Source organism: Heptranchias perlo, chromosome 22, assembly GCF_035084215.1.
Source record: "Heptranchias perlo isolate sHepPer1 chromosome 22, sHepPer1.hap1, whole genome shotgun sequence".
Classification (NCBI taxonomy): domain Eukaryota; kingdom Metazoa; phylum Chordata; class Chondrichthyes; order Hexanchiformes; family Hexanchidae; genus Heptranchias; species Heptranchias perlo.
The window spans coordinates 29,284,597-29,297,193 of NC_090346.1; the positions used below are offsets into that span (position 1 = coordinate 29,284,597).

The 12,597-nt window shown below is 42.5% G+C and overlaps 1 protein-coding gene across 8 annotated transcripts in view; it reads left to right on the forward strand.

Annotated features, from left to right (window-relative positions):
• Positions 1–12,597, forward strand: part of mettl22 (methyltransferase 22, Kin17 lysine) — a 120,017-nt gene that overhangs the window by 12,111 nt on the left and 95,309 nt on the right. For 5 of the 8 annotated variants that reach the window (XR_010966834.1, XR_010966838.1, XM_068003169.1 and 2 more), the window contains exons 1-3: positions 5,261–5,331; positions 7,187–7,360; positions 8,764–9,129. Coding sequence is in view for 3 of the 8 variants with exons in the window: in XM_068003169.1 (XP_067859270.1) it covers positions 7,255–7,360; positions 8,764–9,129 (472 nt within the window). In the remaining 5 variants the exon portion in view is untranslated. Of the gene's footprint in view, positions 1–5,254; positions 5,332–5,396; positions 6,720–7,186; positions 7,361–8,763; positions 9,130–12,597 lie in introns of those variants that run through there. The other 3 variants (XR_010966835.1, XR_010966837.1, XR_010966836.1) reach the window with 3 other exon arrangements.

Consider the following 12,597-nt stretch of genomic DNA (forward strand, 5'->3'; position numbering starts at 1 on the left):
GCATCGGACCACGAGGCACCGGACACGACAACGGCAAAAAAACACCAAGCCCAGCCGACCCTGCAAGGTCCTCCTTGCTAACATCTGGGGACTTGTGCCAAAATTGGGAGAGCTGTCCCACAGACCAGTCAAGCAACAGCCTGACATAGCCATACTCACAGAATCATACCTTTCAGCCAACGTCCCAGACTCTTCCATCACCATCCCTGGGTATGTCCTGTCCCACCGGCAGGACAGACCCACCAGAGGTGGCGGTACAGTGATATACAGTCAGGAGGGAGTGGCCCTGGGAGTCCTCAACATTGACTCTGGACCCCATGAAATCTCATGGCATCAGGTCAAACATGGGCAAGGAAACCTCCTGCTGATTACCACCTACCATCCTCCCTCAGCTGATGAATCAGTCCTCCTCCATGTTGAGCACCACTTGGAGGAAGCACTGAGGGGAGCAAGGGCACAAAATGTACTCTGGGTGGGGGACTTCAATGTCCATCACCAAGAGTGGCTCGGTAGCGCCACAACTGGCCGAGCTGGCCGAGTCCTGAAGGACATAGCTGCTAGACTGGGCCTGCGGCAGGTGGTGAGCGAACCAACACGAGGGAAAAACTTACTTGACCTCGTCCTCACCAATCTACCTGTCGCAGATGCATCTGTCCATGACAGTATTGGTAGGAGTGACCACCGCACAGTCCTTGCGGAGATGAAGTCCCGTCTTCGCACTGAGGACACCATCCAACGTGTTGTGTGGCACTACCACCGTGCTAAATGGGATAGATTCAGAACAGATCTAGCAGCTCAAAACTGGGCATCCATGAGGTGCTGTGGGCCATCAGCAGCAGCAGAATTGTATTCCACCACAATCTGTAACCTCATGGCCTGGTATATTCCTCACTCTACCATTACCAACAAGCCAGGGGATCAACCCTGGTTCAATGAGGAGTGTAGAAGAGCATGCCAGGAGCAGCACCAGGCGTACCTAAAAATGAGGTGCCAACCTGGTGAAGCTACAACTCAGGACTACATGCATGCTAAACAGCGGAAGCAACATGCTATAGACAGAGCTAAGCGATTCCACAACCAACGGATCAGATCAAAGCTCTGCAGTCCTGCCACATCCAGTCGTGAATGGTGGTGGACAATTAAACAACTAACGGGAGGAGGAGGCTCTGCAAACATCCCCATTCTCAATGATGGCGGAGTCCAGCACGTGAGTGCAAAAGACAAGGCTGAAGCGTTTGCAACCATCTTCAGCCAGAAGTGCCGAGTGGATGATCCATCTCAGCCTCCTCCCGATATCCCCACCATCACGGAAGCCAGTCTTCGGCCAATTCGATTCACTCCACGTGATATCAAGAAACGGCTGAGTGCACTGGATACAGCAAAGGCTATGGGCCCCGACAACATCCCAGCTGTAGTGCTGAAGACTTGTGCTCCAGAACTAGCTGTGCCTCGAGCCAAGCTGTTTCCGTACAGCTACAACACTGGCATCTACCCGACAATGTGGAAAATTGCCCAGGTATGTCCTGTCCACAAAAAGCAGGACAAATCCAATCCGGCCAATTACCGCCCCATCAGTCTACTCTCAATCATCAGCAAAGTGATGGAAGGTGTCATCGACAGTGCTATCAAGCGGCACTTACTCACCAATAACCTGCTCACCGATGCTCAGTTTGGGTTCCGCCAGGACCACTCGGCTCCAGACCTCATTACAGCCTTGGTCCAAACATGGACAAAAGAGCTGAATTCCAGAGGTGAGGGGAGAGTGACTGCCCTTGACATCAAGGCAGCATTTGACCGAGTGTGGCACCAAGGAGCCCAAGTAAAATTGATGTCCATGGGAATCAGGGGGAAAACTGTCCAGTGGCTGGAGTCATACCTAGCACAAAGGAAGATGGTAGTGGTTGTTGGAGGCCAATCATCTCAGCCCCAGGGCATTGCTGCAGGAGTTCCTCAAGGCAGTGTCCTAGGCCCAACCATCTTCAGCTGCTTCATCAATGACCTTCCCTCCATCATAAGGTCAGAAATGGGGATGTTCGCTGATGACTGCACAGTGTTCAGTTCCATTCGCAACCCCTCAGATAATGAAGCAGTCCGAGCCCGCATGCAGCAAGACCTGGACAACATCCAGGCTTGGGCTCATAAGTGGCAAGTAACATTTGCGCCAGATAAGTGCCAGGCAATGACCATCTCCAACAAGAGAGAGTCTAACCACCTCCCCTTGACATTCAACGGCATTACCATCGCCAAATCCCCCACCATCAACATCCTGGGGGTCACCATTGACCAGAAACTGAACTGGACCAGCCATATAAATACTGTGGCTACGAGAGCAGGTCAGAGGCTGGGTATTCTGCGGCGAGTGACTCACCTCCTGACTCCCCAAAGCCTTTCCACCATCTACAAGGCACAAGTCAGGAGTGTGATGGAATACTCTCCACTTGCCTGGATGAGTGCAGCTCCAACAACACTCAAGAAGCTCGACACCATCCAAGATAAAGCAGCCCGCTTGATTGGCACCCCATCCCCCACCCTAAACATTCACTCCCTTCACCACCGGCGCACTGTGGCTGCAGTGTGCACCATCCACAGGATGCACTGCAGCAACTCGCTAAGGCTTCTTCAACAGCACCTCCCAAACCCGCGACCTCTACCACCTAGAAGGACAAGAGCAGCAGGCGCATGGGAACAACACCACCTGCACGTTTCCCTCCAAGTCACACACCATCCCGACTTGGAAATATATCGCCGTTCCTTCATTGTCGCTGGGTCAAAATCCTGGTACTCCCTTCCTAACAGCACTGTGGGAGAACCGTCACCACACGGACTGCAGCGGTTCAAGAAGGCGGCTCACCACCACCTTCTCAAGGGCAATTAGGGATGGGCAATAAATGCTGGCCTCGTCAGCGACGCCCACATCCCATGAACGAATAAAAAAAAAAAATTGGGAGATTTTAGGAATAGTATGCCTGAGAATTGGGAGAGTTTTAGTAACCAGCAAAGGATGACCAAAACATTGAAAAAGAGGGAGAAAGTAGAATATGAGAGAAAAGTAGCAAGAAATATAAAAACAGAATGTAAGAGCTTCTGCAAGTATGTAATCCCTTAGAGACTGAGACAGGAGAAATTATAATGGGGAACAAGAAAATGGCAGAGACATTGAACAAATATTTTCTATCTGTCTTCACAGTAGAGGACACAAAAAACGTACCAGAAATAGTGGGGAACCAAGGGTCTAACAAGAGTGAGGAACTTAAAGCAATTAATATTAGTAAAGAAAAAGTACTGGAGAAATTAATGGGACTAAAAGCCAACAAATCCCCTGGACCTGATGGCCTACATCCTAGGGTTCTAAAAGAGGTGACTGCAGAGATAGTGGATGCATTAGTTATTAGCTTCCAAAATTCCCTAGATTTTAGAACGGTCCTAGTGGATTGGAAGGTTGCAAATGTAACACTGCTATTCAAGAAAGGAGGGAGAGAGAAAGCAGGGAAATACAGACCAGTTAGCCTGACATCAGTATTCAGGAAATTCTGGAATCCATTATTAAGGACGTAGTAACGGGGCACTTAGAAAAACATATAACTAGGAAGAGTCAACATGGTTTTATGAAAGGTAAATCGTGTTTGACAAATCTACTGGAGTTTTTTGAGGATGCAACTAGCAGGGTAGATAAAATGGAACCAGTGGATGTAGTATATCTGGATTTTCAAAAGGCATTCAATAAGGTGCCACATGAAAGGTTGTTACACAAGATAAGGGCACAAGGGGTTGGGGGTAATATATTAGCATGGATAGAGGATTAGTTAACGGACAGAAAACAGAGAGTGGGAATAAATGGGTTATTTTCAGGTTGGCAGGCTGTAATTAGTGGGGTGTCGTAAGGATCAGTGCTTGGGCCTCAACTTTTTACAATCTATATTAACAACTTAGATGAAGGGACCAAGTGTAAAGTATCCAAGTTTGCTGACGATACAAAGCTAGGTGGGAAAGTAAGCTGTGAGGAGGACACAAAGAGGCTGCAAAGGGATAAAGACAGATTAAGTGAATGGGCAAGAAAGTGGCAGATGGAATATAATGTGGGGAAATATGAGGTTATTCACTTTGGTAGGAAGAATAGAAAAACAGAATATTTTTTAAATGGTTAGAAACTATTAAATGTTGGTGTTCGGAGAGATTTGGGTGTCCTTGTACACGAAGCACAGAAAGTTAACATGCAGGTACAGCAAGCAAATAGGAAGGCAAATGATATGTTGGCCTTTATTGCAAGGGGGTTGGAGTACAAGAGTAAGGATGTCTTGCTACAATTGTACAGGGCTTTGGTGAGACCTGGAGTACTCTGCAGTGTTGATCTCCTTACCTAAGGAAGGATATACATGCCTTAGAGGCAATGAAAGTTCATTAGATTGATTCCTGGGATGAAAGGGTTGTCCTATGAGGAGAGATTGAGTAGAATGGGCCTATACTCTCTGGAGTTTAGAATGAGAGGTGATCTCATTGAAACATATAAGATTCTGAGAGGGCTTGACAAGGTAGATGCTGAGAGGCTGTTTCCCCTGGCTAGAGAGTCTTGAACTAGGGGGCATAGTCTCAGGATAAGGGGTCGGCCATTTAGGACTGAGATGAGGAATTTCTTCACTCAGAGGGTTGTGAATCTATGGAATTGTCTACCCCAGAGGGCTGTGGATGCTGAGTCATTGAGTATATTCAAGGCAGAGATCGATAGATTTTTGGATTCTTAGAGAATCAAGGGATATGGGGATCGGGCAGGAAAGTGGAGTTAAGGTCAAAGATCAGCCATGATCATATTGAATAGCGGGGCAGTCTCGAGGAACCTATTCCTGCTCCTATTTCTTATGTTCTTATGTCTAATATCACGTGATCAGATGTCATGGTGACAGAACATCACGCGATCAAACCTCCAGGAAGGCCTTGAACCAGATTTGGCAACCCTATTGGAACAGTATTGAACAGGAGATCCTACAGGGTTGTCCAAGCTGCCAAAAAAATGTGTTTTTTTCAAGTTGAAATAGCTGAATATAATTTTCTTCTGTGAAAAGGGGAGCACTTTTTGAATAAGCTTTACTCCCTTACACTTTCATTCCCCTTTAATATGTGGAGGTTACGTGCACTTTTAGCATAATTATATTTCACATTATAAAATTATTTTCAGGGTTGTTTTGCTGGTTGTTCAGCTTAAGCAGCAATAGGAACCCCAGTGCGCGGGACCATTTGCCGGGCGGGTCCATTGGAATGACGGACCTCCGGGGGGGGGGGGGAGAAGTAGTTTACGAAAGTGCCAGAGTGTTCGATGTGACGACAGTAACCGAGCGGGTGAGGGTTAGGCTTTTACTGCGGGGATCGTGGGATTTAACTGTAAAATAATCTCAGACACACACTAGTTGCTGTCCCGTTTATGCGGCGCTGCCCATGGATTTTTCGCCGTTAAACGCTGTCCGTTGGTTAAAATGGCCCCGAGCGGCTGTGCTGTGTTTTCGCCGGCTGAAGCTGACAGCTCTCCCGGCTTCGCTCTGCCCCATCGCAGGCACTGCTCCTCCACTCTTGCCCCTTCCCATACCAATATCCAGGGTGTGTGAATGGGGTTAAACCAACAGGGCAAGAGTTACTCGGCACTTCAACATCTGGGGCCTCGGCAGTACCCTGAATACTGATGGTACCCGAACTCACACCTTAAGGCAACTGCTTTGTTGGTGTGTGCAGGATACTGCAAATCTAGCAACAACGTAGGATTTTTTAACAATCTGTGCTGTGCGTGAAAGTCGTTGCTTAAATCTGATGCTAACATGTCTTGGACCAGTATCCAGCCCATATATTCTGTTTAATTATTGTGGACAAATTTGACTGCAAGTCACCTTCTGTATATGCCATAATTCATTCACAGCCACTTGTAGAATCGCAGCCTGTGCAAGCACTGCTCTGACAGTTGTAGTTACCTGCATCCTGGTCTGTAAGTGCAGGTGTGAGGGGACCAGCAGGTGGACTCAGTGCCTCTGGTGCAGCCTAACCTGCCCTGCATCCCTCAATTGGTTCCTTCCAAAAGTACAGATATGGGGAATCCATTGTGGCACTGTTATGACTTCAGGGGAAAAAATGATTATGCCAAAACAATAGTAAAAAGGCTCCTAAACACTGAAACGACAGCAGTGAAAAAAAACCAAGAGAAATAGTTAAGAAATGGGCTGAAAATTGCACAAAGAGTCTTAAGTGAACTTCCATGCACAGTCAGTATCCAGCAACCCTGGACACCCATTTTATGTGGAGGGAGGTAAATCATGCCCACATAAACAGGATGTTTAAATGACACAATCAGTACAGCATTAACATTGAAATAAAGCTCTCGCCTGTGGGAGCTTCCTGTGCCCATCAATTCTTCAATGAGAAATGCATGCCATGAGCTAAGTGGCCAGGCATCCAGCATTATGGATTCCCACCCTTCTTTCCAATTGGTTATGCCCAAAAATCAAGTGTAAACGATCAGAAAATCTAAGCTCGTGTTCTTTGAAGTGTTCATAATCACCCTGAACAAGCAGTAAAGTGGTTTCACACCTGATGACCTGTACAGGAGGTGAAAGTGGCAACCACTAGAAAATAGTTGAAAACAGAAACTTGTAGTTGTTTCTATGGGGTGCTTTCTATTGCACTGGAACCAGAATTTGGTGTTATAGTACCACTTCAGGAAGTAGTTCTGCAACACAGAAAGTGTAAGTTAGACTTTATCTGGGCTAATAATGAAATAATTACTTTAAAACAACAATTCAAATGAACTGCTGTGAATACTTTTGAGTGGAAGAAGTGGAACATTCAACAGGAAAGTAGTATTTAAGTTGTTTCCCTATCATTAAATTAACAGTTAAACTTTGCACTATCTGACATCATTATTAAAGCCTTATTTACCTCATGTACAAAACACTAATGAAGCCTACTACTTGATTGGTAACAAAAATAACTAAAACTGGGGGCTGGGCTTCATCAAATGATTAAATATGTCTCTTAATGTGTACGTTGCTAAAAGTATTCAAAATGTTTCTCGCCTGTTTAGTAAATTAAAATGAAACTTAATGATAATCTTAGGAAAATAAATGCTTTTAGCAGAACTGTATTTTCAAAATATTAAGTGGATTTTTTTTCTGCTTATTTGTCATTAAATTAATTTTTATTTTACTGAAAGGTACCAGTTTGCTATATTTCTTTTATATTTGCTATATTCTGCCATGCTGGATCAGACAGAGGGAATGTATGGATTCTATCACATTCAAGAGTGATACAGTACTTTCTGATGTCCATATGTACACACCAAACATTAGGCACCTGATGGTGAGATTGAATGCAGTCGGACAACCAGGTACTATCTGAGAATAATGTTACAATATCTTTTCCATAACACTTGCACTTGACTGTTTTCACTACTTGCAATAGTAGATAATGGGATTTTGTTGAGCCAGATGAAACAAACAGAAGATACCCCAATTAGACCATTGCAAATTTTGCAAGGATGATTTCCTCCCAACTCCCTTTTTTCCTAACTAGTGACAATTTATTTAACTGGAAAAATGATAATAGATTCCTGTTATGATTTGGGGTTTTTATGCTAGATGTACAATTGGATTCAATGTCAATGACCACTTCCATAAGTGAACTTCATGCCCCTTACAAACTAAAGTGTGTCTTTATCTGCCCAATATCTAGGTAAATGTAGTGCAACCCTGAGATCAAACAGAGAGTCCTTGTCAATGTATTCTGGCTTACTGGAATATATGACATGCAACCACGTGACTTCCTCTTGGCACTCTGACTGAGGCCATAAACCAAGAGACACGTTTATTTAACATTAAACAAGTAATTGAACAGTACTTGGTATAAACAGTGTATTTACATTAGTTACAATCTTTAACAATCTCCTCAATGCCAAACCAACAAAGTTTATTTTCCTGTAGTACCTCTCAACATAACATTAATCCTTGACATACAGCGGTTTCCTTCTTAACATGACAAAGCTAGATCTAGCTCATTGTCTCTTCTGGCTTTAAACTCCCTGACAGCCAAATATAAACCTGTACTTGAAAGCTCCTAGCCATAGAGCTCACCATCAAAAGAATCTTTGGTCCTGTGCTTCTCACAGGCCTGACACAGGTCTTCATCACAGGCACATTTGCCAATCAAAATCACTACTCTGGGATGTCCGTTAACTAGGATGTTTGGAATTGAATGCGATGGTATGGTTCAGTGACTTGTGCCGAGTTCTCTGAATTACCTTCTGGATAGATTACTAACCTTGTGCAATGATACCTCTCAGCCTGTCTCTGCCTGACCACGATGCCAAGCTAACCAAGAATGTAATGATATCTAAACAGAAAGGTGTCAGGAAATGTATCTAAAGAATAATACATCTAATGTGACTGCTTTTTCCATCCCAGGCTAGAAACATAAATTCCTGTAACTTGTAGAAACCCTGTGGGTACTGTGGCCAGCAGTAAACAAACCAATGTAGAATCTAACAGACAGAAATGCTTAATTTTGTCTCAATTTTCATGTGACAAAATTGTGAAAATATTTTATCAATTTAAGGGATTGAACTTACAAATTTTTTATCATTTAAGTAATTTTTTGTAACCCGTGTAACATTTATGCAACTAATACATAATTGGTGGAGTTGCAAAAATGTACATTAATGCTTTGAAATTGGTGACATGTTGCACATTAACCACTTAAAACTACTGTAGATTCTTTTTAAAATTCATTCTGCAGTTTTTGTATCAAAGTTCAAAATCCTACGGAATATTAATGTAGGCAGCAAAGATGATTTCGAGCACCTGAGCAACGAAGAAATCAGAGCTCTCATCGATGCAGATGATGCTTTAACTGGTCAGATTGGTTGCAGCAATGCTGCTGATAATGAAAAGAAAGTTGACGAGAGAAAGACGGATCACACTGAAATCTTGCTAGATGACGATGGCGATCTACGTGTTACTAGAAGACCTACTAGCATCCTTCATTCTGGTGAAGAAAATCTGTGGAGAGAGAAAGTATATCCCACAATCATAAGTAAAGGGGAGGAATTTTTCTGTGAGGACAATGAGGAGGATTGCAGTATTTGCAATGAAATCAGAATAGGTAAGTCAGTAAAAATGCTCTCGTGCATGCTGAGTGTATTATGTGATGGAACTAATTACAATTTTGAATTCTCAGAGCCGTTACAAACTAATAAAATGGGTGGTCTCTGTATCATTAAAAAATTGTGAATTCTTAAATATCTGATAAATGATTGAGGAAAATATTTATCCTGCTTATGATCTGCAATGACTGTGTTTATCGATAACTATTGCAGGGTATGATGTGGAGATGCCGGTGATGGACTGGGGTTGACAATTGTAAACAATTTTACAACACCAAGTTATAGTCCATCTAATGTGACTGCTTTTTCCATCCCAGGCTAGAAACACAAATTCCTGTAACTTGTAGAAACCCTGTGGGTACTGTGGCCAGCAGTAAACAAACCAATGTAGAATCTAACAGACAGAAATGCTTAATTTTTGTCACAATTTTCATGTGACAAAATTGTGAAAATATTTTATCAATTTAAGGAATTGAACTTACAAATTTTTTATCATTTAAGTAATTTTTTGTAACCCATGTAACATTTATGCAACTAATACATAATTGGTGGAGTTGCAAAAATGTACATTAATGCTTTGAAATTGGTGACATGTTGCACATTAACCACTTAAGATGGACTATGCTGGACTATAACTTGGTGTTGTAAAATTGTTTACTATTGCAGGGTAGACAGTGGACCGGTTCCTTTACCCTTCAGCTTTGATATTTAAAATCAACTGCAGAGCTGTTGTACCTCTTATAATTTTCAATCATTTCAGAATTATTGGAGCCCAAAATCTGAGCCCCTTCTAGCACACTCCCATTATAAGTCTGGCAGAAGGGCTACAAATTAGCCTGAGACATGGATTAAAAAAGACATAAAAAACAGTGAATTGGATAAATTTAATCATGTTCTTGTGAATATTTTTTTTTAAATGTGTTTAAAATTTTATTTTGGACATTAGAAATTTCAGTTACTGAGGAAGAAAAATGGCAAGAATATTTTTCCAGAAAGCATTTTGAATGATTTGTGGGGAACAGATAATACAGCACCATGTGGTGGTATGACAGAGCGCTGTTACAGACCACTGTACAAATTAACATTGGAAATCCTATTAAAGCACCACCTACTACAATTTATGATAATATGGTGGTCAAAAGATAGGTTATTTTATAAGGGCAGTAGCATCATATCATGTAACACACGCTATTATTCTGCTACTAAAATATGTTGCTTTAAATTGGCCAGGTGTCGTTACTGTGCATTTTTCAAATCAGTGTTCAGGTCAACTATGGGTTAGACTGGCTTTCCTCTTTTAATTGTTTAAGGCCATAAGTCAATCTATCTGTGAATCTGTTATACATCTATAATATTTATATATCTTTTATATAAATCTTACATTCATGCACATGTCCTGTCAACTCTTTCTATTATAAATGTTGATGTCTACATTAATACTGAAAACTGTCTATGTAAACTTGTCACACTGTAATTACACCCTTTCCCCAGTAGACATGCTGCAATGGCACCACTGGCAGGAGCTTGCAGTTGCAGTGTGAGAAGTTTACATAGGTGGTTTCCATTATAAATATGGATTTGGAATTTTTCATGGAAATATAAAAATAAGAACTGAATATATAACTTTAAAATGGGGCTGAACTATATCTATGCACCTAGTCCAATTATCCCCGGCCCTCTATGCATGGTCTTGACTGCCTGTGTGCAGTGCCATTGAAGATCGACTAGTTTTAAGGAAAAAGGCTGAGGTAAATCAGAGTTTAAGTATTGTTTCATCAAGGAGTTTTTGAGGTTGGAAAGTGCTTGTTAATTTCAGGTGTCGGTTAGAAGCATGCAGCGTAAGTCACTGGTGTGACTTCTGATCACATTGACCGATTTTAATGCATTGCTAATGAATTTCCTATGGTGTTGCTCATGATAAGTCAAAGGATGCATCATTTTACAACTGTGTATAAAAGACAATGGCTTGGATTTTCTGCTACTGCAGAATGCCTGTGCATCTTTGGTGGGATGCAAGTTTAACCTGCTATAAGGTTGCACCCTTGACCCCAGCCAGTTTTTCTAGGATTAGGCCACATTGCATGTTTCTGGCTCCCAGATTGCTGGTGGGGAGTCTGTGGAGGTGGGTGGGGGGAGAGGGTTGGTGTTGGTGGAGCGAGCGAGAGAATGGCTGCGAGGCCGACTACAACCTAGTGTTGCTGTCAGCCTTTGTGCTGCTTGATAAACTTTAACAAAAAAAAACATTTGCAAAAATAGTCACATTAATGTATGCAATTGATGGCCTTGCCTTTTAACTTGCCACCCTTTAACTTTTAAATGCCCCTTCGCGCATTCATATCAAGACTAGGCACTTGGGATGCACAGGCATCCCTTGTGCCCAGCATTGCTACGGTTCAAATCTGATGACACATTTCTGTTATTTCCATACTGTTACAATATGCCCACCCATGTATGGGTAGACATATTGTACATTCCCTGCTACTTCTGGCAGGGGAAAGCGAGTAACTGATGGAGCAGCTTTCGAAGAATTTCTCACAAAATTTGTTCAAGTTTCACTGGGGAGCCAGTGTAACTGGAGCAGAAAATCTAGGGTAATATATTACTCTGCTGTTAAAGTGTAGATATTGCCATTTAAGGCCACCAAAGTCTAATTGATAAGTAAACAGTGAGAGAGTTCATTCAAAGGTTAATCATTGTTCAGTATGAACATCATAACTCTAGCTTTGTATGTGCGATGGTTTTTTAAGTACCGCCTGATATTTTGTGTTCCTGGAGTTTTCTTATACATTGCAATTTGAAGTATGATAGTGTGTGATGGACAGGAAGTATACCTATATACAGTTTTTATGGGGTGTGTGAACATCAGGAGTGATATCTTGGGAATTTGTGGGGGAAGGGGAACACTGGAAGCTCTTGGGAAGGGGAGGGTGGTGGGGTATGCAAACATGGAGTCTACATACCGGCAGTATTTTGGCAGGAAAGGGATGCACAAGAATGCAGGATTCACCCTGATCCCAACCCTCTCCTACAAGTTTTAAATCATTTTCAAAGCTTGGTTACCTAGCACTGAGCTGGGAAATGTCTTAGTTTAAAACAATTAGTGTGCTTATAACGTACTTGCCAACAGTACAAGCACACCATGTACTTCAAACAATTAAGAAATGGCTCTTGGGCGAGTGCCTCAAAGTAATAGTGTAAAGGGCAAAGAGAGGGAGGAATTTCTGAAATGTGTTCAGAAGAACTTTCTTTATCAGTATGTTTCCGGCCCAGCAAGGAAGGAGGCATTGCTGGTTCTGGGGAATGAGGTGGGTCAAGTGGAGCAAATGTCAGTGGGGGAACATTTAGGGAACAGTGATCATAGTATCATAAGGTTTAGACTAGTTATGGAAAATGACAAGGAGCAATCTAGAGTAAAAATACTTAATTGGAGGAAGGCCAATTTCAGTGGGTGGAGAACGGATCTGGCC